The 27,441-nt window shown below is 46.2% G+C and overlaps 1 protein-coding gene across 1 annotated transcript in view; it reads right to left on the minus strand.

Annotated features, from left to right (window-relative positions):
- DPYSL5 (dihydropyrimidinase like 5) overlaps nucleotides 1–27,441 on the minus strand; it is a 97,426-nt gene that overhangs the window by 55,885 nt on the left and 14,100 nt on the right. Inside the window, exon 2 of the mRNA XM_003125320.3 lies at nucleotides 723–987. Coding sequence (XP_003125368.1) covers nucleotides 723–983 — 261 coding nt within the window. The 5' untranslated portion in view covers nucleotides 984–987. The remainder of the gene's footprint in view (nucleotides 1–722; nucleotides 988–27,441) is intronic.

Raw genomic sequence — 27,441 nt, forward strand, 5'->3', positions numbered from 1 at the left:
AGCACAGCGAAAGGGTGAAAGAACCTGTTTGTGTCTCTTTTGGCGAAAGGTAATTTCCTCTTAATTTCACCTGTCTCACAGGTCTGAATTTTGGTATCTTGCTTTTAGGGACAGAAAGTAGCTCCGGCCCAGCTCAGGAATTCCTAAAACGTGTCCATGATAACTCACTCTGAAAAGAGGATCCGCCACCAGTATTTTTCAAGCTGTTTTTAAAAACAACAAGCTAAGGATGATAATAGGAGACAGCTAACTCTGCCTGCGTCATAATTTCTACCATTAAAATCATCTAGAGGAAGCAGATCTATTTTTCACAATCTTCGGGAAGTTAATTTGGCTTATCACACATAAAGGAGTTCATCAGACAAGCCCCCTCGTTCCCTGCCACATCCATGCAGAATAACAAACACCAGCTAATTCTCCTCTTCCTCTAGGTCTGTATTACATGACATACAAATAGAAAAGTAAAATCAGTTCCCGGCTTGAGGACCTCAGTAAGCAATGTGATCAGCAAAACAGGCCCAAATGCCTCCTTTTCCACAACCATGGAAATCTATGCTGTTTAGCCTGGAATTTCCTATTTGAGTGGCCACGGGGCCCCTTCAAGAGGACCCTTCTCCTTTCAGCGGTACAGTGGGAGCATCCTGTTCACTCAGGTCGGGTCTGGAGCACCCCCAGAAACTGAAGCCACAGAGGAAGGCACCGTCAGCAAGCAGAAGCATTACCTTGGTCCCGTGGTAGAAGTCGTCCACGCAGGTGGCGTTCATGAAGGTCTGGTGGAAGTGGGTGCTGGTGTCGATGCCTCCAGGGATCACGAGTTTCCCAGTGGCATCAATCACCTTGGCCCCTCCGGGGATCATGAGCTCACGGCCCACCTGCTGGATGATGCCATTCTCAATGTAGACATCGGCCTCATGGGTGCAGTCGTCATTCACAACCTTGCCTCCTTTGATGAGAATCCGCACGCTGGCTGAATTGGCAAGCATGTTCCTGTGAAAGGTGACAGCGGGGGTACTGGTCAAGGTCAAAGTCCCTTTTCACCATGACCAAGGTCCCACCCCTTCTCATGAGAGCCCAAACTCAATGGGCAGAGTCAGTGAGCAGGAATGGGGAGGAAGGGTCTCCCTAGCCCGAGAACACTGGGCTTACAGCCAGCTGGGGTCACAAGCCTCCCACAAACATCACAGCAGGACTTGCTGGGGATCACGACACCACGGCAGTCAAGAGTGAAGCTGGAGCCCCAAGAAACATCGATTTTCACCTTCTCGAAATGATATGGGGGTTCTAAACATTTTCATACTAACTGTCTCATTTTATTCTTGAAACAACCCAAGAAGTGACATTTTATAGATGAGAAAGCAGAAATTGCTAATAAGGAATTTATGGCTACTACGTAGCCAAGACAAACTCAGAGGTCTTGTATGACCAATGTCCCCGCTATACCGCTTGGTCCTGAAGATAACAGAGGCTCCTGGGGTGTGTCTCAGACCAAATTCTCCAAGCCTCATAGCTATTTAATTCATGTCATTCTTCAGATGGGTTCTATCTCAGTTCATTCTCCTGTGTTTGCCTCAAGAAGTCCACTATCACACTGATGCTCCACAGCCAGCTGCACATGATAAGCTCCTCTGAGGAGTTTTGAAAAGCTCTGCTCAAGTCCCACCCCCCAAAGATTCAGCTTTATTTGGTCCAGAAATGAGACCCCAGAATCAACATTTTTTCAAAAGCCATAGAAGTCTACCATACACTTAAAAAAGAATTAACACCAATCTTTTCCAGAATATAGGGAAGGAAACTTTCCCAAGTCATTTTATGAAGTCAGTATCACCCTGATACCATAGACAAAGACAGTACCAAACAGCAACAACAACAAAAAAAATTGTAAAATAATATCCCTCATGAATGTAGATAAAAAATTTCTAATAAGACATCAGCAATTATAATTTGGCAATATGTAGAAGAATGAAGAACCCTACCATGCAAATGGGATTACTTGCAGGGATGCAAAGCTTGCTCAATATTTGAAAGTCAATGTAATCCACCATTTTAACAGGCTAAAGAAGAAAAATCGCATAATCATATCAATTGATGCAGAAAAATCACTTGACAAAATTCAACATTCATAAAAAAATAAGAGGTCTAAAAAAAAAAATTCAACAATCATTCATGATTAAAAACTCTCCATGAAGTAGGAATAGAAATTAACCTCCTTGGAGTTCGCATGGTGGTGCAGCAGTAATGAACTGATTAGTATCCATGAGGACATGGGTTCAATCCCTGGCCTTCTCAGTGGGTTAAGGATCCGGTGTTGCCACGAGCTGTGGTGTAGGTCGCAGATGTGGCTCAGATATGGTGTTGCTGTGGCTGTGGTATAGGCTAGCAGCTACAGCTCCTATTCGATCCCTAGCCTGGGAACCTCCATGTGCCATGGGTATGCCTCACCCCCACCCCCACGAAAAGACAAGAAGTTAACTCCTCAAGTTGATAGTCACCAGGTTCCCTCAAGGTACAGCGGGTTAAGGATCTGGCATTGTCACTCAGTGGCTCAGGTTGCTGCTGTGGCATAGGTTTGATCCCTGGCCCAGAAACTTCTACATGCTGTGGGAGCAGCCACAGACAGGCAGGCAGACAGACAGACAGACAGACACATGAGAACATCACCAAAAAACCTACAGCTAGTATCAGAATTAATGTTGAAATACTGAATACTTTCTTCTAAACTGGGAATAAGGCAAGGATGTCTACTCTCACTAGTGTTAATAAACAAAGGAAGTTCTAGCTAGCAGTATAACAAAGGAAAGTGAAATAAAAGGCATATAGGTTGAAAGGGAAAAAATAAAACTTCTTATTTGCAGGTGATATGATGAGGGCTGGGCAGAAAATCCCAAAGAATCTACAAAAAAATCTCCTAGAACAAATGAGTTCACAAGGTCACAAGCTACAAGATAACATACAAAAAGCTATTGTTTTTCTATATACAATGCAATGTGCAACAAACACATTGATGCTCAAAAAAATTGAAATACTTGGGAATAAATCTAAGAAAACACAAGGTATGATGAAAACCACAGTATGCTGATGAAAGAAATCAAAGAAGATATAAATAAGTAGAAAGACATACTATGTTCATGGATTGGAAGACTCAACATAGTAAAGATGTCAATTCTTCCCAAATTGAGAATACATGTTTAATGTTGATCTTATCAAAATCTTTTATAAATAGCAGCAAGATTATTGTCAAAAGTTATGTGGCATGGCAAAGGAACTAGAATAGCTGAAATGGTTTTGACGAAGAATAAAGTCCCTGATGTCATAGATAGTAATCAAGACGGTGTGGTATGGGGGGAGGGATAGGCACATCCATCAGTGGAAGAGAATAGAGACCCAGAAACAGCCCCATACAACTGGTTTTTGACAAAGGTGCAAAAGCAATTCCACAGAGGGAAGATAATTTTTCCAGCAAATGGTGTTGAAGCAATGGGATATTCACAGGCAAAAAACAAACCTCAGACTTTATACAAAAGTTAACTCAAAGTGGATCATATACCAAATAGCCACATTTGACACCACTGATTACTCCCTTCCCCTTAAAGCTCTCCCTTCCCTTAGCATTAAATGTGGTCATGCAGTGGAGGGGGACAAGGACCAAGGAAATCTTGACCATTGCTTTGCAGATAAGGCACATGTGTGGGAACTGCCTATACAGCTGTCAAGATCTTTGTGAGTAAAGGAAAACTTGAGGAGCATGGCTGAGGGAAGGTATCAATTTAGGACAGGGGAGACCCAAGATTTTTCAAGCCGTGAAGAAGGAGTCAAGGGAAAGAGATTAAAGTTGGAAGAGATCCCAGGATTATTTATGGTATAAGGTCTTGAAGGAGTAGTGTGGAATAATGATGGCCATCATGGATGGGAGACACTCACCTGTCCACTTACATGGTTGACTTGATAGGATTATTCCAGTAAATGTGTGAGGGAGGTTTTACGATGCCCATGTCACAGATGAGGAAAGATGCGAGAGGACAGGGGCCTGTAGGAAGGAGGTATGTGAAAATGCCAAAGTGATGGGGATACTGGGGAGTTTGTGTTGCCTCTGCTCTGAAAGGCAGGAGGCTGAGCGCCCCTGGGAGCAGTGAGGAGCGAGCCAATGGGAGGAATGTGGGAAGTGTGGAGGAGCCACAGTGGGGACCTGGGATGAGAAAGGGAGTGTACAGAGGAGAAGAAGATGGTGCTGAGGGCAGCTCACACAGCCTTGGTCACGGGGATTTAATCAGAATTCCATCCAGGAGCACCCTTTGGTTGATTCATCAACTCTCTTGATCCTTCGGTATCTGAACAGAAGGATTTTCATTGAGACTTAGAAGATACAGGACACAGTCTGACAAGGGGAGAGTCTACATCATTGCAGTGTCTCTGTGTGCTCAAATAAAGGCCACATGTCTGCTCGGTGAACTTGTTCTCCAGGATCCAGTCAATTGCCCCCTCTTCTGAGAAGACTTCCCCGGCCCCTCTGTACCTTCATGGCACTGGAGTCCATCTCCACCTCCAGTCAAAGTCCTCAGAGTCAAAGACATAGGAGTGACCATCGTTTCTGCCCCATGCTTGTCCCCAGTATCCAGTATAGGAAACTCAAAAGTGTGAACAAATGAATGGATGGCTGCAGCGACGTGTTGCACCCCAACAATTCAATGCTTTAAAGCAATGAGTGGTAAGCCAATTCCACATTTGTTGTCTGGATATTTGGCAGCTCTATGTCTAGGATAATGCTCAACTTCCATCCCTTTTCCAACACCACACATCTCTGGGAACAGAGCAAAGGAAGCAACTTACTATTTATCATTCTCATCATTTCATTTTGCCTGGGAAGCCTGTGTCCCAGGATGAAAAGGCCTTGGAATCTGTTGTGGGAATAGTTCTTATAAGGAAGTAATTCATCTATCTGGAGAGCTTAGCCTGCTCTCCTGGACACGCTTGGTTGGGCAAGGTTTTTTGGTTTGGTTTTGTGTTTTCGTCAAGTTGACCACGCTGGAGTGCATGGACTCTCCAGCCCAAGAAAGTTTACAGTGTCTATTCAGCCTTGACTGCTCCACTGGGGACAGGGAGCATCTGCTGCTGGGGGTGGTGTTGGGAAAAAAGACAGGTGGCTGAGAGTGAGTCCTGTCCCCATACACAGCGACATTGTCCCCCGTGAACATCTGGTCCCTGCCAGGTATTATTCCAACCTCTGGGGAGAAAGGGCCCCTCCCCTAGAGTGGAAGGGACTGGGAAGAGAGGCAGTGATGAGGAGTCAGGCAGGGCAGAGGGACGGCAAGACAGGGACAGTCACTGCCACAAGCCCATTGTCTGAAGCTGAAATGAACTTTTGTTCTAAAATCTGAAAACTGGAGTTTTACTATGCAATAATCAGGAAAGGAGTTTGATTCTTAGGTGATGGACACCACCATCTGCCCAAAGGAAAGCCCAGAAAGCCTCACAGTGCAGCCTCTCTCTCTCTTATTACAAAGCCAAGGCCAGGTGTCACCACAAAAGGAGGGATGCAAGTTCTCAGAGGGACATGATGGTGATGGTAAGACACACACCTAATTTTCTGTGCAAACAGATAATCCTCGCCTTTTAAACAGCTTTAAGTAGGAGGAAAAATAGGAATGTGTATGCTGGGAAATTGCTGCCTAGTCATTATGTCAATGTGGTAAATGGGAATATTGATCTGCTTATTAATGCAGAACATGTGCTCATGGCACACACCTGGAAGCTGGAGAGCCTGAAGGGTGATGTGATAATGATTTACAGGGGATTCTTGTCTGAGCTTTGATGCTGGAATCACAAGCCAAGGGTGTCTTCTTCAATAGTAATAAGAGTAAGAGTTCTTATTAAGTTCGAACACCCCGTGCCTGGAATTTAATTCACCCGGCAACTTCAAACTTCGAGATGTAGGAACAAGGCAGGAAGTATTAGCCCTATTTTAAGAGGCGGAAACAGAGGTTTTGAAAATAACGGGTAGACCAATAAAGGTCACACAACTCCAGGATCTGTGACTTAAGGGAAAGTTTATCGGAGTTAACTCTGGGAAGAAGAGATACAGGAGATGTTTATGTTCTCGATAGTTTTATATCTGTTTCAAATTTGATGCAATAAACTTGTATGATCTTTTGGAATCTGCCAATTAGTAAGTTTTTTTGTTTTGACTTTTTTGCTTTTAGGGACGTACCCGGGGCATATGGAAGTTCCCAGGCTAGGGGCTGAATTGGAGCTGCAGCTGCCAGCCTATGCCACAATCACAGCAACGCCAGATCTATAACCCACTGAGTGAGGCCAGGGATCGAACCCGAGTCCTCATGGATACTAGTTGGATTCATAACCCACTGAGCCACAACAGGAACTCCAAGAAGATTTTTTTTTAAGCTACAAAGAAACTAGAAGGAATCCAGCGTGACCTTCCTTCACGTCCAGTGGGCTCAGTCCCTCCCTCTGCCATCCTCTATGCGAGATGAAAGAAGGACCTGCTACCACCAACTATAACCCTGAGTCTTTCTCTAGAACTCTTTGCTGCCACCACGACTCACCCTGTCTCTTCCTCTTCCTTGGTGGAAATCCCTGAAGGCTAATCTGGCTCTGTAAAGGCTGGGCTCCCTCATTAACACCGGGAGTCCTGGAACATTGCTGGCCTGGGGATCCCCTTTACACAGGCTTGAGCCAGGCCTGGAAATCCAGGCTGGACTCGGCTCCTAGGACTACTTTAGAGGGGACTCTTTATTCTCAGAACTCAGAGGATACTGTGGATGAGCTTAACAATTAGGGAACACCTACTGTATACTGGGCCCTTCCCTAAGCCCATCCTATACATTATCTGATTTGATCCTTTGATCCAGTCCTCTGAGATCCATAGCATCATTGCTCCCATTTTTTAACCATAAGGAAGCTGGTGCTTAGAAAAGTGAAAGGAACTTCCTCAAGGTCACAAGGCTAGTTTATAACAGAATGGGGACTGAAAGCCCCACAGTCGTTTGTTTTACCTTCCCCAGATTCGTATGCTGAAGTTCTAACCTCCAGAGTGCCTATATTAAAAGATGAGGCCTCTAAGGAAGTTTCTAAGGTTAAACGAGGTCATAGGATGGGGCCCTGAGCAGACAGGATTAGTGTTCTCATAAGCTGAGACATCTGAGAGCTCCCCTCCCAACCTCCTCCCATATCCTGCAACAAACTCATGCCCAGAAGAAAGGCCACAGGAGGACAAGTGAGGAGGGGCCATCTACCAACCAGGAAGAGAGCCCTCACCAGAAACCAAGCCTGTAAATAATGGCTTCAGTCTAAGCAGTGGCCTGGCCATTAGGTCTGATTCAGCATCATAATATCAGCTCCCTCCAACCTTCCTGAGACTTCCAGCTTCAGACCGAGGGCTGCAGTCATCAGAATGAGCCGCAGGCCTTCAGTCTTTTGGGGTTACCAAGGCCTAGGAACACTCCAGGCCCAGACAGGTGTGTCTGGATAACATCATAGCACAGTTGCTTCATACTCCCTGTCCGAGGTGCTTTTGGAGAATATCTTTTTAAAATGAACGCTTGTGTGCACAAAAACATTCTATAACCTCATTGCTTCCCAGTGTCAAGCACTGGAGACAGCTCTGAAGGCCTTGCTCTCAAGAAACTCCATCTAGTGGGTGAGAGACCCACAGATAATCTCATTATTAAGTGGCTAAAATGTTGAGGGGATACTTTGTGCCTAAAGGCCTTAACTCTAATTTTTTTTTTCTTTTTTTTCTTTTTAGGGCCACAGGTGAGTGGCCACATGGAAGTTCCCAGGCTAGGGGTCAAATTGGAGCGGCAGCTGCCAACCTACGCCATAGCCACAGCAATGCTGGATCCAAGCCATGTCTGTGACTTACACCATAGCTCACAGCAACACCGGATCCTTAACCCTCTGAGCAAGGCCAGGGATGGAACCTGCATCCTCATGGATCCTAGCCTGGTTTGTTTCCACTGAGTCACAACAGGAACTCCACCCTAACTCTAACTTGATTTACACTTGGTGTCTCTTGCCATGCACCAGACACCAGGGCTGTGGCTGGGGGAGCCCAGCAGGTTGGTAATGGTGGGGGTGTCTTGTGACACCAGTGTCCTCCCTACACATTTCTACATTTCCAAATCGTCTGCATCCCCGAGATGTCTAATCCAACCTGGGCCCCCCTCCCTGTTGCCGGGTGTGACGGTTGACATTCTTTATGCTTCTCACCTCCCCCAGTAACCTCATTAGCACCTCATACCTACAGCTTTCCCTGCTGGTCTTCGCTAAAGGAAAGAAAGTCGCACGGGCATCTTTTCCCACAATGTGCATGCTGTCTGTGCGTGTATGAGCAGGAACCTAACAGAGAGAGGGGGTGGGTACGTGGGGCGATACCTCGGACCTCTTGGGAGAGTCCCCCCAAAAGGGAAAGGGTTTGAGTACAGGTGTGGACACACATGGTCCTAAGCAGGGCTCATGCCACGGGCCAGGGCGGTCTTACCCTCTGCTCTGGTTGGGGCAGCGTATTCAGAGAACGGCCTTGTCAGTTGTCATGGTCAAGAAGGTCAGGGTCAGGTTTACGCATTTCGGATGCTTCAAGTCACTGATGTTATTCCGAAATATAATAACTGTATAGACAGAGCAAGTATCTGGCTCCCTGGCTTCCTACGTGCCATAGATTAAAGGTTTGGGCTCCCTCTCCCCCAAATTCATCCACTGAAACCCTCATCCCAATGCGATATTGGAGACGGGATCCCTGGGAGGTATCCAGGTCATGAGGGTCCTATAGTGGCCTTATTAGAGAATTCACAAGGAGTTGCCGTCCTGGCTCAGTGGTTAGCGAACCCGACTAGCATCCATGAGGACGCGGGTTCAATCCCTGGCCTCGCTCAATGGGTTGACGATCCCGTGTTGCTGTGAGCTGTGGTGTAGGTCACAGACGCAGCTTGAATCTGGCGTTGCTGTGGCTGTGGTGTAGGCTGGCGGCTACAGGTCTGATTGGACCCCCTAGCCCGGGAACCTCCATATGCCTCGAGGGCAGCCCTAAAAAGACAACAAGATGAAAAATAAACAAAGAAATAAAAATAAAAGTTAAAAAAAAAAGAAGAGACACAAGATCTCTCTCTCTCTTTCTCTCCCCTCTGCCACATTAAGACACAAAGAGAAGATGGCTGTCTGCAAGCGAGAAAACATTCTTACCAGGGGCTGGCACCTGGATCTTGGACTTGCTAGCCCTCAGAGCTGTGAGGAATGAGGTTCTGTTGTTCAAGTCACCCAGTCTTATTATGGCTTCTCAAGCTGACCTTAGCCCTACCTTAGCCATATCATACTAGATAGAAATGAACATTATCATCAGATCATTAGATAACAACTGAGCCTTAAAAATAAATATCACCTCCCTTAAAGACTTCTAGTTGTATCCCCTATTCCCATTTGTTTAACCAAAAATCTTTATCATGCAGCTATTTTATCTAGGCATACAAAAGAGTTCAGACCATATCTCTGTCCTTCCAGGAAGAAATAAGGGAAAATACCAGATAGTTAAATGCAAAAAAAAAAAAAAAAAAAAAAAATCAGAGGTATGGAATTCTAGAGCTGCATAGACTCATCGAGTCCACCCTGATTTTCCCTCCAGTCTAGAACTTTACCCACAGTGACCTTGAACTGGGGGGAACCAGTCCAGTACAAATATTAGGATCTTAAGAATTTTCCAATTTCTTCAGGGATGCAATGATACCCTTCAAAGCAAGACGGGGCGTATTGCCAATATGCAGAGATTTAGCCAAGTGTACACAGCTCGTAGCCCCCAGTTTCCTGGTTCTCTGGCGTGGATTCCTGATGTTCCTGAACCAGTGCGGGGTAGAGCTGAGGTGACATGCAGACTGGGGAAAGGGATTTCTGTGCGAGGGACAACGCTATAAGCCGGGAGCACAGTCTTTCACGAGAAGCCTCTGCGTATTGAAAACAGGGACAATTATTGCCGTCTGCTCTCCAACAACTGTCTTGCTGGATGACAGTGAATTTCCTGCAACGCCCATCCTCCTGCACTTTTTACTGCGGCTGAGCAATTCCAATGCAGAACCGCACAGGAGCGTCTTGCCGAGTGAAGGTCAAGGCTACGGCAGCCCTGCTTCTGGTTCATGAAACACCCCCTCCCCCAACACACACACACACACACACACACACACACACACACACACACACACTCTCCTAGAAGGTGCACCGTGTTAGTCCTGCCAAGGAAATGCCAACCCCAGCACTGTGCTTGGAATTGCCTGCTTCTGTCATCACCTTCCACGGTTCCCCGCGCCTGCCGGGAGGTGCGAGACGAGGAGAGCCGGCACAGTCTGGCCAGCACAGCTGCCTCCTGCCAGCAGCTCAGCTGGAGGACGCCGGGGTACTCGGGCACTTGGCACAGACACACGAGCCAAAATGGAGCAAAGGGACACTTCTTACCGGAGGACCTTACGACTAACTGGACAAGTATTGGTTTAAGGCGTATATTTCCTCTTAACAGGCATTGGCTGAAGACTTGCATCCTCCTTCAGTAGAATCCACAGGAAAATGTGTTGATTGCACAGGCAACTGGTCACTGTCATATCCAGGCACAGGCCAGAGCTACACAACTGCCCTGCGACACGACAGGTCTGCAACATTTAAGCCGACCCTAATGGCAACACAAGCTGGAAGCTGGAGGAGAGGTGAAGCCACTCAGGTCACGGGGGACATGCCGAGTGGCCTGACTTGCTCCTTGCTCCAAGCAAATAACATTTGCTAAAGGATCAAAGGGTAATAGAGACGCAGGGTCTGGAAAAGGAAACGAAACGATGCAGCTAGTTTTCTTCTTCTGATCAGCACTCAGGAAAGACAAACAGAATGACGGGAGAGCCAACCCTGGAGGAGGTGGGGGTGTTTGTGCTTAGAGCACCCAGGGATGATTCTGGAAAGGGATTCACTTGCAGCTGGAAAATGAGGACAAATTAAAGGTTCAAGAGAACACAAAAACCAGAAAGGGAAGTTCGAGGTGAATGGGAAATGGCTAAGACTTGAAGTTAATGAATTTAATTTTTTAAAATGTAAATTGCTTTCTAAGTAGTAAAGTACCTAACAATTCTTAACTAATACCAAAGCAGAGTGCAATTTTATAACGAATTCTTAATTGGCTTTATCAGCTCGAGTGGATTTAAAATAATAATTAAAACCTACACATAAGGTATAAAGAATAATGATGCAAACACCCGTGAACTCAGCGTTGTCACTACTGTTCAAGTGCTGGCACCTCCCTGGTCCCAGCCCATATCCCCCTCCTCAGAGGTAACTAGTTCCCCTAGTCAATTTGTATGAACTAATGACTCGTAACAATGGGGTGACAAGTAAGGGGGAAACAAGGACAAGATCACAGCTGTCCCCCCCCCCATGACGACCCAGTCCTACATCCCGCAGTCACGCTTCACCTGCTCTGCGACTGATATCTTCACAACGGATTCTCAACTTGCCAAGGCAAGCAGGAATCTGGGCACCTCTATTATGCTAATAACGAAAGAGTGGGGGTGTTTTCACATCATTCAAATGCCAACTGGACCACTGCACTGGGATGTCCCAGAGGCAGCACCCCTCAACCTGCCCCCAAATGGCTGCACTGTCCTCATCACCCACCCAGAAATCTGGGACTCTTCCTGGATCCCTCTCCAACCCAGGCCAATATCACTGTCTTGAGGGCTGGCATCCACCTTGCCATCTCATCTGGGGCTCTCCAAGGACCAGTGGGGACCGGGAGGCCAGAGACCTGGACAGAAAGAAGGGCTGGTCAGGCCGAGGGGTAGCACACGGAGGGCAGAGGCTAGAGAGGCTGTGGTGGATGTCACGCCCACGCTGAGACACACTGGATCCTTCATCCGGTAGCCATACTCTTATTTCTGCACCTAAGTGGCCAGCCAGGAAGTCTAATGACCCAGGGTCCCTGCGTCCATTGACGCAGGGGCTGAGCAGGATCAAGACTACGGGTGGCAGGTGAGGGCTGGCCCAGGGACCATCTGTACAAGACCACGAAGCATCTGCATCTGGAATACTGCCACCGCCTTTGTCGCCACCTAGTAGAGAAGGTAGAACCGGACCAGGTAGGTCAGGAAAGGGCAAGACAAGTGAGAGCCCAGCACCAGGGCAGCGTCCTCAGACAGCAAGAGGAAAGGGGACAACCGTGGTCTGTCAATACGACGGATGCGAATATGGTGACCAAGGAAGGGCCTGCCTCTGCGGAAGCATAAAATACAAGCTTAGGACCAGGGCGCTGCTGCAAGTGAAGCCCAAGGGGTGGGGCGGGATGTACAGAAGCCCAACAGGGTGGTTGGGGGTGAGTCCTTAACGGGCTAAGATCAAGTAAGTGGTTTTAATCCTTTGGGTTCATCTGGCCTGGCCTGGCCCAGCGGGGCTGGGCTTACTTACAGACACATCAGTGCGCAGAGGGCAAGAGCAAAATTGCAAAGGATTAACCGTGAGAGGGTGGTAAGAAACGGAGCTGCAGGCCACTTGTTGCACAAGATTAGCTATGAGCGAAATCAGGCAGCTGTCAGAAGGCAAGGCTGACCGTGCGGGTGAGCATGCGTGTTGCCGACTTGGACTGGCTTCTCCGAGGGCTGATGCATGCGTGCGCCTGCGTGGGCATCCCGGCCCCCTGGCACAGTCTCTGGCGCTTGGGCAACAACCTAGCTCCTTTTAGGTGCCCACTGATTCAAGGAGGGCGGGAGGCTCATGTGAGATCTCGAGAGGCTGAGCACCAGCAAACTCCAGTAAGAATGAGTTAAACCCCCCTGCCATGAGCCCAGCTGCTCCAGGGTTCTGGAAGAAAGGCAGAGGAAGAAGTGCACTCGTTGGAGGCAAGGCTCCCTACCCCTGACTGAGGCTTTAGCCAGAGACAGGTCGAGTCACCACCATCGCCACAACCCCCCTGGCTCTGGCCGACCCTCTGGCAGATTCCTCCGCCCTGCTGTGCTGTCTATGCTCTCACCAGCTGTCTCCAGGCCGCAGAAATAATTCCATCAGCTCCTTTGGAAGGAGAGCAGCTGCAGTGTAAGAGTGGCTGCTTCCTAGAACGCTAGCCAAATGGCAGAGAGGGCCAGCGCCACGGCCAGAAAAGGGGAAAAAAATGCCCTTCGGCGACCGGCATCTCAGGCAGGCGGTGAGGAAATTCACAAGCAAGGGAGAGGAAATTCACAAGCAGGGGAGAGGAACGAGTTTTCCCAATTGTAAAAGCATCACGGACGCGGGCTACCTGAAAAAATCTAGATCTGAGATAGAAATTAAGCACGAAAATGAAACTACTTCTTTCTCTTTTAAACGGACAATGAATATGAACTAACTGCAGCCATATACAGCGTCAGGAAAACAATCACTGAAGGAAAGAAAACCCCAAAAGTAAGGTATGCTTCCATTCATATAATATTCATAACCAGGCAAAAGGGAATTATAGGCAGAGAGGGGCGGGATCACGAAGAAAAAATAAGGAAAAGATTCTCAGAGGAGTTCTCCCCTGGCGCAGTGGGTTAAGGAGCCAGTAAGGTCACGTGCCAGAGGTTCGATACCTGGCCCGGGAACTTCCACATGCTGTGGAGCTCAGCCAAAAAAAAAAAAGATTCTCATAAAAGTTAGGTTAAGGGTTATCTCTAGAGGAGGGAGGGGCTGTGTGTGGGGAGGGCCCAAAGCTTCTTAAGAGGTGCAAATACTTACCTGGGTGGGAGTTAAAATCATTTAAATTATTCTTTAAACTGTTCATATATTTTCTGCCCTCTTCTGGATGTAGCTCATATTATGTACAAAAACAAAACAAAACAAAACAAAAAAAACTACATGCTAGTATAGAAAAATGATACATCAAGTATTATTACACCCATGGGAAAATACGCATGCAAAAACAGGCGTGTGAAGCTGAACAAGGTTTGTTATGGACTAATAGGTGATTTTCCCCCTCTAATTTTTCAAATTTTTATATAACATTAATTTTATAATGAGAAATAAATATGGTAATATAAAATATATAAATACTTTTTTTTTTTTTTTTTTTAATTTTATGGCCGAGCCCATGGCATATGGAAGTTCCCCAGCTGGAGATCTGAGCTCACTGCAGTTGAGTTCTTAACCCCTTGTGCCACAGCAGGAACTCCATAAATACTTTTATCTTGTTTGAAAAAAAAGAGGAGTTCCCGTCGTGGCGCAGTGGTTGACGAATCCGACTAGGAACCATGAGGTTTCGGGTTCAATCCCTGCCCTTGCTCAGTGGGTTAACAATCTGGCATTGCCATGAGCTGTGGTGTAGGTCACAGACGTGGCTTGGATCCTGCGTTGCTGTGGCTCTGGCGTAGGCTGGCAGCTACAGCTCCGATTAGACTCCTAGCCTGGGAACCTCCATATGCCGCAGGAACGGCCCAAGAAACGGCAAAAAGACAAAAAAAAAAAAAAGGAAAAACTGACGTAAGATGAAAAACACTCCCTCTTCCTTTCAGGAAGTCTTGTCATCACTGTGCCACCTTCTGGAAGATTTCCTAAAAGAACTGGGCTTTAAGACAAACCAATCTCCTTTATTTTGACTCAAGTAGATTTCAGGACACACATTTTTTTTTTTCTCTGTGATGTACGACTCCTTTAAAGAAGTACCAGATATTTCATCTTGTGCCTAAAATGTGCTTCCAGCCCTCTCTCCCAAATGCAACGCTTTTACCTGCTATCACTTTGCACTACTAATGCTTCCGCTCAATCAATGTGCCATTGACTTTGCGCTACTAATGCTTCCGCTCAATCAGTGACCCCCCACTCCCATCCTGTGCCTGCTTCTGCCAGCTCCCTTCTCACGGACCTGACTCCCCTCCATCACTGAGGCAGATGGGTATTTTTACCCCAATCCAGAGTTCTTGGAATCCAAGGAGCAAATCTCAACAGTGCTTGTAGACAATACTTGACTAATGGAACCTAACTTTGGGGAGATGAGCAGCAAGGCGGGTGAGCCCCTGTGAGCTTATCATCTCCTCGCTAGAGACTAACTCACATGGCTGAGACAGCTGGGCACATCGTGCCCACCGGGAGTGGCAGGCCAAGTGGGCCCTCTTCGCAGGCTTAAAGAAAGGACCAGGGGTGAATATGACAACTTCCGCTTGACTAGGGCAGTGATGCCACTGGCCTGATGGTGTCCACATTTCAGAGACGTGTTCAGAGAGCAGGAAATGGGAGTGATTGGGACTCAGAGGAGGCAAGGAGGGTATGAAAAGGAGATGGCGTGGGCAGTGGGGTTGGGCAGTGCCCCAAGCACTGACTTTGGCTCTAGTCGTGGGGCTGTGGGCCCATCCTTAACTGATCCAAGCCCATCTTCACAGCTGTAAAGTGGCCATCAGCTCCGTCCATGCCACATCATTGCTATAAAGCTCTTTTTGTGTCAGGCACACATACAATTTCATAAAAATCTTACAACAACCTTAGGAGGTAATTACCATCCCCATTTTTTTTCTTTTTTCTTTTTTCACCCCGCAGCATATGATGTTCCCAGGCCAGGGATCAGATCCAAGCTGCAGTCATGACCTAAGCCACAGCTTTGGCAATGTCGGATCCTTAATCCACTGTGCCGGGCTGGGGATCGAACCTGCTACCCAGCACTCCCAAGACGCCACCAATCCTGCTGCGCCACAGCAAGAACTCAGTCATTCCCATTTTGTGGTTGAGGAAACTGAGAGTTGGAATTCATACCTATTAGACTGGAGCTCCTTGAACACAAAGCCTATACCTGATTTTATTCTTCTGAGGGCTTGGCAAGCAGAGCAGACTCATTAAATGCCAGTTGAAGGAAAATACGAGGATGGATCATATGAGACTGTGGTGGGAGAGCATTTTACAAATACACAGTGTGAGCCAGAGTAACGGGCTATTAGCAACGGCAGGAAGGCATCTCAAAAGCGTTCTGTGCTGGTTGTGAGGGTGTTTGGTGCAAGCCTGCAGAGGCACAAAGCAGGCATTCTTTGGGATGAAAAAAAGACCAGAAGCAGAAGGAAGCAAGGATGGACTGGGAATGGCCAGCCAGCTTACTGCCTTTAGGCTGGGATGAGGAAGCAGCTTGGACAGCCAGGGTGTCATGTCAGGAAGCGCAGAGCAAGAGGCTCAGGCTTCTGAGTGAGATGGGACACCGTGGAGCCTTCAGAGCAGGGTGCGGAGTATGGTCAGGGGTTAGATCATGGCCAGGGTCAGTGGCCTGCTTCTTCACCTGGCACAGGTTGGACGGAAGCCGGGAGAGCTGACGGCGGTGATCTTGCGCGAGGACACAGTAGATGGTGCTCACGGAATAGAAAAGGAAAGAGCAGCTCAGAAAGGACTGAATACTGGGAGGCTCTCTAGAAGAAAAGGAAAACAGACTGGGGACAACAGTAGGAATGGCAGCCTGGGCAAACAGAGCGAGCAGAGAGCTGTGGACAGATGGAGACCAGCTGCCAGGCACGCCTGTGCTTTGTGGCAATGCAATAATAAATGCTGATATCAGCTTCTCTCTCTAGGAATCCCTTCGGTCAGTCAGAAGATGGCAACTGACCCAATGAGCCAAGGTAAGGAGGTGGAGGAGGCCAGTGTTGACATTTACAAGTGCTACTGTGTCTCAGGGGCTGCGAAGGCTCTTAACACCTGTCATTTCATTGAAACAACCTCACAACTGCCCTTTTAGGTGATAGGCTATCTCCATGTGACAGATGATGCCTGGAGGTGATGACTAGCCGAGGTCACACAGCTTCATGGAAAGGAGTAGGGGTAATTCGAGATACCAAATAATACCAGAATCAGAGGGTCTGGACTGTGCTAATGGGCTAACATTTCAATTTATTGAACATTTAGGAGACATTTCCAACAGAACGCTGTACTCAAGCACTGTCCAGTCTAGCTACTAAGTCTGTTTCTTATCTTCTTTTCTCCAAACCCACCCCCTCAATCCAGGCCGTTTTCAACGACCTGGATGAGACCATCACTTAGACTTAGATACTTGTATTGGGTCTCCCAGCCTCCACACTGTGAGTGCATTGAGCTTACTGAGATGCCAATCAGATCACAGGGGCAGGCTGAGCACCTGCTAAATGGTCCTGTACTAAGGGCCAGATGCTGCATCCACCCCCACCTCCTCCCTCCTCAGCCGCCCCAGGAGCTCCCAAGGTTGTCGTGGAAAGAAATGCATAAACAAAAAATTCCATATGAGGTAGGAGAATAGCTGAGTCAGTACCAGGAGGGGCAGGAAGCACTTAACACGGACTAGGATGAAGGACCGCTTCTCAGCGGAGGTGCCCTTGAGGTTAGTCTGGCTGGTAACTCAGGTCACCAGACGCTGGCCGAGAAGTCAAGCATGGGCAATTCACCCAGCAGTGGAGCATGCATCCGGGACGGTCGCTATATTTGATGCTGGGGCTGGAGGGTAGGCAGGGCCCAGGTCATCCAAGGCCTGGCCGGCTACGCCGAGAGTATGATTTAGACGCTGAATGCGGCAGAAAAGCTTGCTAGTATGGCAAGCAAGAACGTGACATCATTAGATTTGCATTTTACATACAAAAATAAAAGATAAAGTACTAGAAGAAAACATAGATATTCTGATAAATTTTGCATGAGTGAAGCTTTTCTTCGCATGCCAGAAACCATAAAACGTAAGATTGATGTAGAAATGGCTAAAATATCAATGAAAAACTGTAGTGCAGCCAAAGATACCACAAACTCCTTTGGATAAAGACAAATAAAAACTGTGATGACATGTTTGCAACATCTAACCAAGGACACCTGTAATATCCTGTAATATACCTGTAATATTTACAAGTGCAAGAGCACTTATACATCTTAAGAGAAAGACACATGTTGCCATACAAAAAATAGGCAAAGGATAAGAACAGATAACCCACAGGGTGGGGGGATCTCAGCTAAGAAGCAAATGAAATGATGCTCATCTTTCTTTTTTTTGGCTTTTTGTCTTTGCTTGGGCCGAACCCATGGCATATGGAGGTTCCCAGGCTAGGGGTTGAAATGGAGACGTAGCCACCGACCGACCTACGCCAGAGCCACAGCAACGCGGGATCCGAGCCGCATCTGCAACCTACACCACCGCTCATGGCAACGCCAGATCCTTAACCTACTGAGGGAGGCCAGGGACCAAACCCGCAACCTCATGGTTCCCAGTCGGATTCGTTAACCACTGAGCCATGACGGGAACTCCAATGTTCATCTTTATTAACAATCAAAGAAATGTGAATGAAACAATTACATTGTTCACTTATCATGATGGTACAGAGAAGGAAGAACAACGCCCGGAGCAACTGAAAAAAGCATGCATTCCTGCTCAGGCACTGTTAGTCATTCAAACTGGTACAACTTTACCAGAAGGAAATCTGAACATCTGCATGAAAACTTAAAAAATGTACATTCCACATCTAAAAACTTCTTCTAAGAAAATAATTGGACCGTTGCACAAACATGCATCATGTGGGTATTTTGTTGCATTGTTGTTTCTAATAGCTAACATGCTGAGAACAAGCTGAAGGTCTACCCATATGAAGCTGTTTCAATAATGGCATTTTCACCCAATAGAAGGCTATGCAGCCCTTGAAAAGGAGCGTGTAGACCCTGAAGTACTGCCATGGGAGGTTGTCTATGATACAGTGCTAAGCGAAGAAAGTAGGTTACAGAACAGGATCCATGGTGTGCGTATCTACTTGTGTATTTCCATGTTAAGTGAGATTTCATATATGAATATCAAATCTCATTTATATACAATCTCACTTATATTCATACATGTATATAAACTCACATATAAATGAGGTTTTATATAAAACACTAGTAATCACAGTTGCCCCAGAGAAAGGACATTGTGGCAGAACTCAATCTCTCTGTGCTATTTGAATATTAAGATATCCTTGGAGGAGGTCCCATTGTGGTGCAGTGGAAACGAATCCGACTGGTATCCTTGAGGATGCGGGTTCAATCCCTGGTCCTGCTCAGTGGGTTGGGTGTCTGGTATCGCCTTGAGCTGTGGTGTAGGTTGCAGATGTGGCTCGGATCCTGCGTTGCTGTGCCTGTGGTATAGGCTGGCAGCTGTAGCTCTGATTCGACCCCTAGCCTGGGAACCTCCAAAGGCCGTGGGTGTGGCCCTAAAAAGCAAATAAATAAGTAAATAATAATAAAATAAAATATTCTTGGAGTTTGCATTGTGGCTCAGTGGGTTAAGAACGAAACTAGTACCGCTGAGCATTCGGGTTTGATCCCTGGCCTCTCTCAGTGGCTTAAAGGATCCAGGGACTCCATGAGCTGTGGTATAGGTTGTAGGCATGGCTCAGATCCTGTGTTGCTGTGGCTGTGGCATAGGCTGGTAGCTGCAGCTCTGATTCAACCCCTAGCTTGGAAACTTCCATATGCCACAAGAGTGGCCATAAAATATGTATTCTTAAAATAAACTAGCTGTGGAATCCATAAGTCCCTGGTCAAGGGGACAGTAGCACCAGAGTTCACTCTGAGGAAATCTGTGCCAGGGCAGGCAATTCACTAGCAAGTTCACATCTCTTGGACATTTATTTAAGCACCACTCATCTGCACATCTCATGGCCTATGGGTTCACTCTGCTCTGATGTCTTCTGATGCCCTTCAAACTCATCACATCTAAAACTAAGCTTATCACACTCTGACTCCACACGGCCCCTCTTCCAGTATCCCCTATCTCAATGAAAGACACCCCCACAGTCCACCCTGGGACCGAGCCAGCACCAGAGGCATCACCTTCAGTGAGGAGACAGATGGGGGGCACCGCCACAGGCAATAATGAATGGCCCCCATCCTCCACTCCTTTCATCGGGGCCCCAGACAAGATAGCATCTTTTCAAATGGCTGTAAAATAGGAGCTGAGCACCCTCTCTAACCCAGCCCATCTGGCTGCTGCCTCCCTTGAATGAGTAGATGGAGAGAGGGAGCAATTGATTGTTTGGGGTTCAAAAGGCTTTTCCTATGGCTGACTCTGAAAAAGTGGAGATACCTTCATTCACTTAAACAAAAAGACATAATGAGCCTTTCCTTCAGCCCTTGCTGGGCTGTGGAGCACCTGCTGAGTAAACCGCCAACAAAAAGGATGAATGAGTCTCCATCTCTTGAAAGCAAGTAAATGGGAGTAATGGGAAGTCTGGTTGTCTGGCCCATCTAATTCATCCTGAATGCCAGCATTTCCTTTTTCTGGTTCACCTGCTCCTGCTAGAAGAGGTGGGTTTGGACACCCTGTCACCTTTATAAACACAATTTATTTCCCTCTCCTTTCAGGAAGGGCTGGCTAGATTCCCTAGGTTCCTAGTCCCTGGCAGCCTCCTCCCCAGTCCCAGCCTTCAAAAGAAGGTTTCAGTCAGTATGTTTTAGAGGAAGCAGGTCTGCTCTCTGTGTAGAGAATTCTAGAAGGAATTCAGTGGATTACTCTAAGTAAGAAACAGATATATTTGACTACAGTTTTGCAGAAGGTGCAGAAATATTTTTCCAATGGCCATTTTTAATATAGAGCAAACATCAAAAAAAAAAAAAAAAGGGCTGAGAAAATACCATCAAATTTTAACTTAGCAATGACATTTCTGTGGAGGTTAAAGTGATATAGTCCAATTATAAATTTACCTCCAGTGCTCTAACCTACACTGTAAGGAGAATGCAAATAAGGCTTGTACACCCTTTACCTGGTGATGGTTACGGAAGATGTCTGAATGCCGTCCCTCTAGTTAGACCACCCCCACCCCAGCCATTGCCTAAGCCAAGTTCAATGCTCCCCACCTCCTCTCCCCTCAGCCTAGTGTTCCCAGCCCGAGACACACTAGAGGCGATGTTCCGAGGCAGAGATCCCCCACCCCCGCCACAGGAAAGTGGAGCGTTCCTATGAAACCTTTCCAAGCAAAATGGCCTAAAGCAAAGGAGCAATTACCTTGCGAACAGATGCACAAAATCAATCTAGATAAAGCGCGGATGCTCCGAGACACAGCTCACAGCTATGCTGAGATGCTGAGTGTAGTTCTCGGGGAAGGCGCTTGGTGGCGCCACTCCCCATCTTGAGGTGCGCGGTGCCTCTAGAAAGGGTCGCGGCCAAACAGTAAAACAGCGAAAAAGTCGACCCCTATTCTCTTGCCTTTGGTAAAAGCCGAAATTCTTTTTCTTTCTGTTAGTGAAAACAGGTACTCATGTAGGTCTTTCGTGAAAGCGAAGCAGCCAGAAATTGAGCTTTAGAAACCGGGGAGACCAGGACACATCCCCGGACGTCCGTGACCTTGACCGGTGAGGGAGGAGGTAGTTCCTTTTTGGTTCTCTTTCCCTACCTCTGATTACAGCATGAAAAACATCCCAGGTGGTGCGTGTGTCTCTTCTAATATCGACCACTTGCTAACTTCCTTTTTAACAAAGGAAGGGTCTGGCTGGTTAATGGAGTTTAGTAACACTGGTTGGCTTTCATTCTATTATCTTTCTGGTTATTTGCGGCAAACATTTCATCGACGGTATGGATAGATTGTTTTCTTTTTCAAAAGGCAAACCTATTTGAAGAGCAACATGAAGCATCTATCCCATAAATAATATTATAATATGAAAAATGGAAAGAAGGGAGATAAAAATGACTAGGATAGACAGAACTCTCCACCCGGGGTCTCCAGACTTTTTCTGTAAAGGCCAGAAAGTGTATGTTTTAGGTGCTGTGGGCCACAATCAGGTTCTATCAGATATTCTTTTTTAAGTAATCCCTTAACGTTGTAAGCAGCATTCTAAGCTCACCAGGCTGGACAGAAACCCTCCGGGTGGTGACTGGCCAGCTCAGAGCCTAGGAGCTGCGCTGTCCAATGAAATAGCCACTAGCCAGGTGGTTGCTGAACACTTGAAACCGGCCCTTGAAATTGAGGAACTGAAGTTCTAATTGCATTTATTTTTCAGTGGCTAAGACACCATAGAGTGCAGCTCTAGCCAATGATTAAGGAAACATTTAACTATTTCATACCAGGCTTAAAAGAAACGGCAATGGTATGGCCATCATCCAAAAGTCTACAAACAATAAGTGCTGGAGAGGGTGTGGAGAAAAAGGAACCCTAGTACACTGTTGGTGGGATTGTAAATTGGTGCAACCACTGTGGAAAGCAGTATGGCAATTCCTCAGAAAAGTAAAAATAGAACTACCATTTGATCCAGCAATCCCACTCCTGGGCATCTATCCAGAGAAAACCATGACTCGAAAAGACACATGTACTCCGATGTTCACTGCAGCACTATTTACAATAGCCAAGACATGGAAACAACCTAAATGTCCATTGACAGAGGAGTGGATCTGGAAGATGTGGTACATATACACAATGGAATATTACTCAGCCATCAAAAAGAAAGAAATACCAGCATTTTTAGCAACATGGATGGACCTAGAAACTATCATGCTAAGTGAAGTCAGCCATACAATGAGACACCAACATCCAATGCTTTCACTGACATGTGGAATCTGAAAAAAGACAGACAGAACTTCTTTGCAGAACAGATGCTGACTCACAGACATTGAAAAACTTATGGTCTCCGAGGAGACAGTTTGGGGGGGTGGGGGGATGTGCTTGGGCTGCGGGATGGAAATCCTGTGAAATCAGATTGTTATGATCATTATACAACTACAGATGTGATAAATTCATCTGAGTAATAAAAAAATGAAAAAAAAAAAAAAGAAAGAAATGGCAATGGTAAGGTAATACCCTCTCAACTTTCTTTTGAACCTTCCCTGTCTCTACAGCTCATGGAGAATTGTCAATAAATTACACTTGATGGCAAGTCATAGACATTATAATCAGGAATAAAGCAGGGATGTCCTCTCTGGCCACAGTTATTAAATGATTTTTTGCCGTTTCCTAAAAAACGCAACGAGAAAAGAAAATTAAATCCTCAAGATAAACGTGGGAAAAAGGGAGATACACTGTGTTACGATTGCATACCTAGAAAACCTAAGAAAATGAGGTGAGACAACAGATTATAAGATAAATAAAATAAAATCCAAAATTTTTTTCCTATGCTAGCATCCAGCCAGCTGGAAATAGAAACGAGAAAAAATGTTGCGTTCACAATAGTGAAAAACTCTGGAAAACACTTAAGCATTAAAAAATAAAGAACAGGGAGTTCCTGTCGTGGCGCAGTGGTTAACGAATCCAACTAGGAACCATGAGGTTGCGGGTTTGGTCCCTGCCCTTGCTCAGTGGGTTAACGATCCGGCATTGCCGTGAGCTGTGGTGTAGGTTGCAGACGCGGCTCGGATCCCGAGTTGCTGTGGCTGTGGTGTAGGCCGGTGGCTGCAGCTCCGATTGGACCCCTAGCCTGGGAATCTCCACATGCCACAGGAGTGGCCCAAGAAATAGCAAAAAAAGACCAAAAAAAAAAAAAAAAAAAAAAAGAACAGTCCAGAAAAGGCAAATGTAAATATAAAGTATTTTCTCTACTTGGATCTATTCTGTTTAGAGGTTACCCAGGGTTGGGGGTAGGAATAGGAGTGAACACAAGCGTGCTTGAGTTTTCTTTTTGGAGTGAGAGAAATTTTCTGAAATTAAAATTATACATCGGTGACTCAGTGAACTGTATACTTAAATGGGTGACTTTTACTATATGTAAGTTATATCTCCATACAACTTCACACACAAAAAGACCAAAAACAAAAAACTAAGACAGGCACAGACTCCTATAGAGCTTCTTAAAGTGTGTAAAATTGGGTCTAAATGAAACGAAACAAATGTATTCTCAGACAGGAAAAAGCTAATACCATAAAATATCAATTCTCCCCCAATTAACAAATAAATGTCGTGAAATTCCTAGTAAAATTCCCAAAGGGTTTATTTTGAAATGGATAACAATGAAATTGAGAGGAGTCAAGAAAATTATGAAAAGGAATACGGTAGGGGTAAGGACATTTATAGGACTAATAAAAGATTCTACATGCAATTACTATAATTAGGGCTGCGTGGCATCAGCATATGATTAGACAGGTAAGTGGAGAGAGTAGGTGCAGATTTCAATTAAATCCACCAAAAGTGATATTTTAGTTCAGCAGGGGGAAAAATGATTTACTTAATAATAGATGGGGCTGGCATCACTAGCTATTTGTCTGGAAGAAAATTAAGTTGGCCCCCTGCCTTACAGCGCATACCTAAATCCATAATCCACCTGGAATTGATTTAAATGTAAAACATAAAACAATTAAAATATTAGAAGAAAGCCTGGGAAAATACATGTACATGCTTGAAGCAGGGGGAGACACAGACATCAGTCTAGAAACCCAGAAGCTAGAAAAGTCTCATTTCTGACTTTCTTAAAATGTTTAAATGTATTATTACAGAAGATGATATCATTTGATGTAAAAAATGGTATCACAGAAATAAAATCAATAAGCAATAAATAGCCTGAGGAAAAACATGCATTGCACCTGACAGCTATGAACTCTTACAAATTGATGATAAAAACACAGCCAAGGGAGTTCCCATCATGGCTCAGTGGTAGCGAATCTGACTAGTGTCCATGAGGATGTGGGTTCGATCCCTGGCCTCCCTCAGTGGGTTAAGGATTCGGCGTTGCCGTGAGCTGTGGTGTAGGTTGAAGATGCTGTTCGGATCCCCCATTGCTGTGGTTCTGGGGTAGGCCAGCAGCAGCAGCACCGATTCAACCCCTAGCCTGGAAACTTCCATATGCTGCGGGTGTGGCCCTAAAAAGACAACAACAAAAATACAGCCAAGATAAAGATGGGCACAGGACGGTGATACCCACAAGGGCAAATCTAAATGACCAACATGGAACAGGAGCTTACTGAACACTCTATAGTGGCGAAAAACTTCTTCTAAAGAACCTTAGACAACATTTAATCATTTCACAGAGGAGGAATTTCCGGGGCAGTTTAAATCCCAGTGAGCTGTGTCAGTGAGAGGATATTAAGCCCTTCCAGTAATCAAGGAGATGCAAAGAAAAGTCACCATGAGGTATTGCTTCACATCCATCAGAAATGGCAAAAATTCCAGAGTGCTGCCTGATGTTGGCAGGACTTGGAGGAGGAGGGGTGTAGGTTGGGGGAGGTTGTGCTGGCGTTGCTGATGGAAATGTAAGTTATTACATGCTTTTGGGAAACAGTCTGAAAAGGCCTCTAGTAAAATTTTTAAAAGCTCTCTGACTCAGCAACTCCACTTAGGGCTCCATCCACAGCAATAAAAGCACGAGGACATAAAGAAGCACATACAGAGAGTCTACTCTGTTTCCCATTTTTTGGGGTTTTGCCCTACCGGAGAGCGCTACTGGTGGGGGGGGAAACAAAAAAAAAAACTGAAAATAAATTGAATGCCCATCAGTGGGGAATGGTTGTCAAACCTGTGGTACTTCCTATCCGGAGGAAAACTGTTTCTCTGCTCACAGCACCTCTGAGCCTCACCACCAGGAGTCAGTGCAGACTCCCCTGGCGAGGACCGCAAGACTGCCCCTGACTGCAGATGTCAGTCACCTGTCCCAATTGTCACCTGTACTTCTGACCATCCAGTCACAAATCAAGGGTTCCCACCATGTCCTCCTCAAGTTGGATAATTCGCTAGAAAGGCTCACAGACCACAGAGAAACACTTTACTTGCTCTTACTGGATGCAGCTCAGGAAGCTGGGCATAGGGCAAGGTATGGAGATGGGAGGTGGTGCTTCCATTACCTGCCCGCCACGCCCCGTGTACCATCCTCCCAGCACCTTGATGGAAGCTCTCAAGGTCACCAGTGTGGAAGCTCTCCAGATTCCTCTGGGTTTTCGTGGAGGTTCCACTATGTAGGCATGATTGATTAGATCACTGCCATTGGTGATGAATTCCATCTCCAGCTCCTCTCCAACCCCCCTCCGGAGGTGGGGAGAGGGGCAAGGGGTGGGGCTGAACGTTCCAACCCTCTAGCACCCAGCTGGTTCCCTAGGCAACCAGCTCCCATCCATGGAGGGAGAGAAACCTTATTAGCATAAACTCAGGTAAGGTTGAAAGGGGTTTATTATGAATAATAAGACACTTCTCTCACCCCAATAGCTCAGAAAATTAAGAGTTTTTGGAGCTCTGTGCCAGGAGCTGGGGATGACAACCAGGTATATATTTCTTATTATATCACTATATCACATTATCCATGTCAGAGAATGTCATGCAATTTTTAAAAAGTTAGATCTATACCAACAGGCTTAAAGCTTATTCCAAGATGTAATAAGAACGACAAATTGCATAGATGATATATTTTACCAGTGGTAATCCAATACATGTATCCATGATATTTTCACACAGACATAGATGTAATAGGATCCTGTTCTGGTACAATGAACAAAACCAAAAAATACCTATTATATGTATATTTATATAAACTAGTGTATAAGGAGTAAAATATGAGTGAAAACACTCTTGCTTTTTTACATTGGTTGCCTGAGGGTAAGAGGTGGTATTTGGTTGGGGAAGAGGAGTGGAAAAGAGAGGGAATGGGGAAAGGGAAGTCTAATTTTTAATAAAAACGAAATGTCAATAATAAAAACAGAATAGATGTGTATGTGTCTACATAATGAGATGGACAAAGAGGGTCGCCAAAATGCAAAGAGCGGCTGTCTTAGGGTTGTGCGATTTCAGGTGGCTTTTACTTTCTTATGCATTTAAGTTGTTTAGGGAGTTTCCTGGTGCTCTAGCAGTTAGGATTAGGTGCTTTCACCGCTGCGGCCCGGGTTCAACCCGTGGTCTGAGAACTGAGATCCTACATCAAGCCGCTGCTGCATCCAGCAGCCAACAACAACAACAAAAAGAATTGCTTACATGTTTCACAGTGAACATATATTATTTATGAAACCAGAGGCTGGGTAAGCAATAAAGTCATTATTATTTAACAATCATAAAAACTACCTATCCATTTAAGGCCAGTCGGATTTACTGAGCCCCTCTGTATGCCAGACATGTTTTAAAGGCTGCATCTATCTTGGCGGGTGAGAGCCGGGATGGCTTTGGAGGACGATGCTCGTGGAGTCGGGGGCTGGAAGAAAGGGAACCTCTCTCCCTCCGCGGAGCGTCCCTTGGCATCGCGTGCCAGATGTTACAGGGCATGGTCCCCAAAAAGGACTAAAATGGGACAGTGCCCTCCCCAAGTACCCTCCCCACCACCAAAACAAAACCCAACAAAAACAACGGAGGAGGGGCTGAAACCACGTCTAGAACAGGTCACACACATGGAAGAGGGCCCAATGATGCAGCATTGGCCACTCCCTAACTGCCTTCCAGTAAATTCCGCTGTAGAGCACCATCCCAGCCTAGCCCCTCACTCTGCCGGACCTCCACCACAGAGGCCAGAGGTGCCCACTGGCCTGGAGACGTCCACCTGCCTTGTCAGAGTCAGAGCACAGCTGCGCTCCGCCGCTGTCCCCTAGGAGCCAGGAGCAGGTGGGGGGTGGGGGTGGGGAAGGGAGAG

This window comes from Sus scrofa, chromosome 3 (genome assembly GCF_000003025.6).
Source record: "Sus scrofa isolate TJ Tabasco breed Duroc chromosome 3, Sscrofa11.1, whole genome shotgun sequence".
In the NCBI taxonomy this organism is placed as follows: Eukaryota; Metazoa; Chordata; class Mammalia; order Artiodactyla; family Suidae; genus Sus; species Sus scrofa.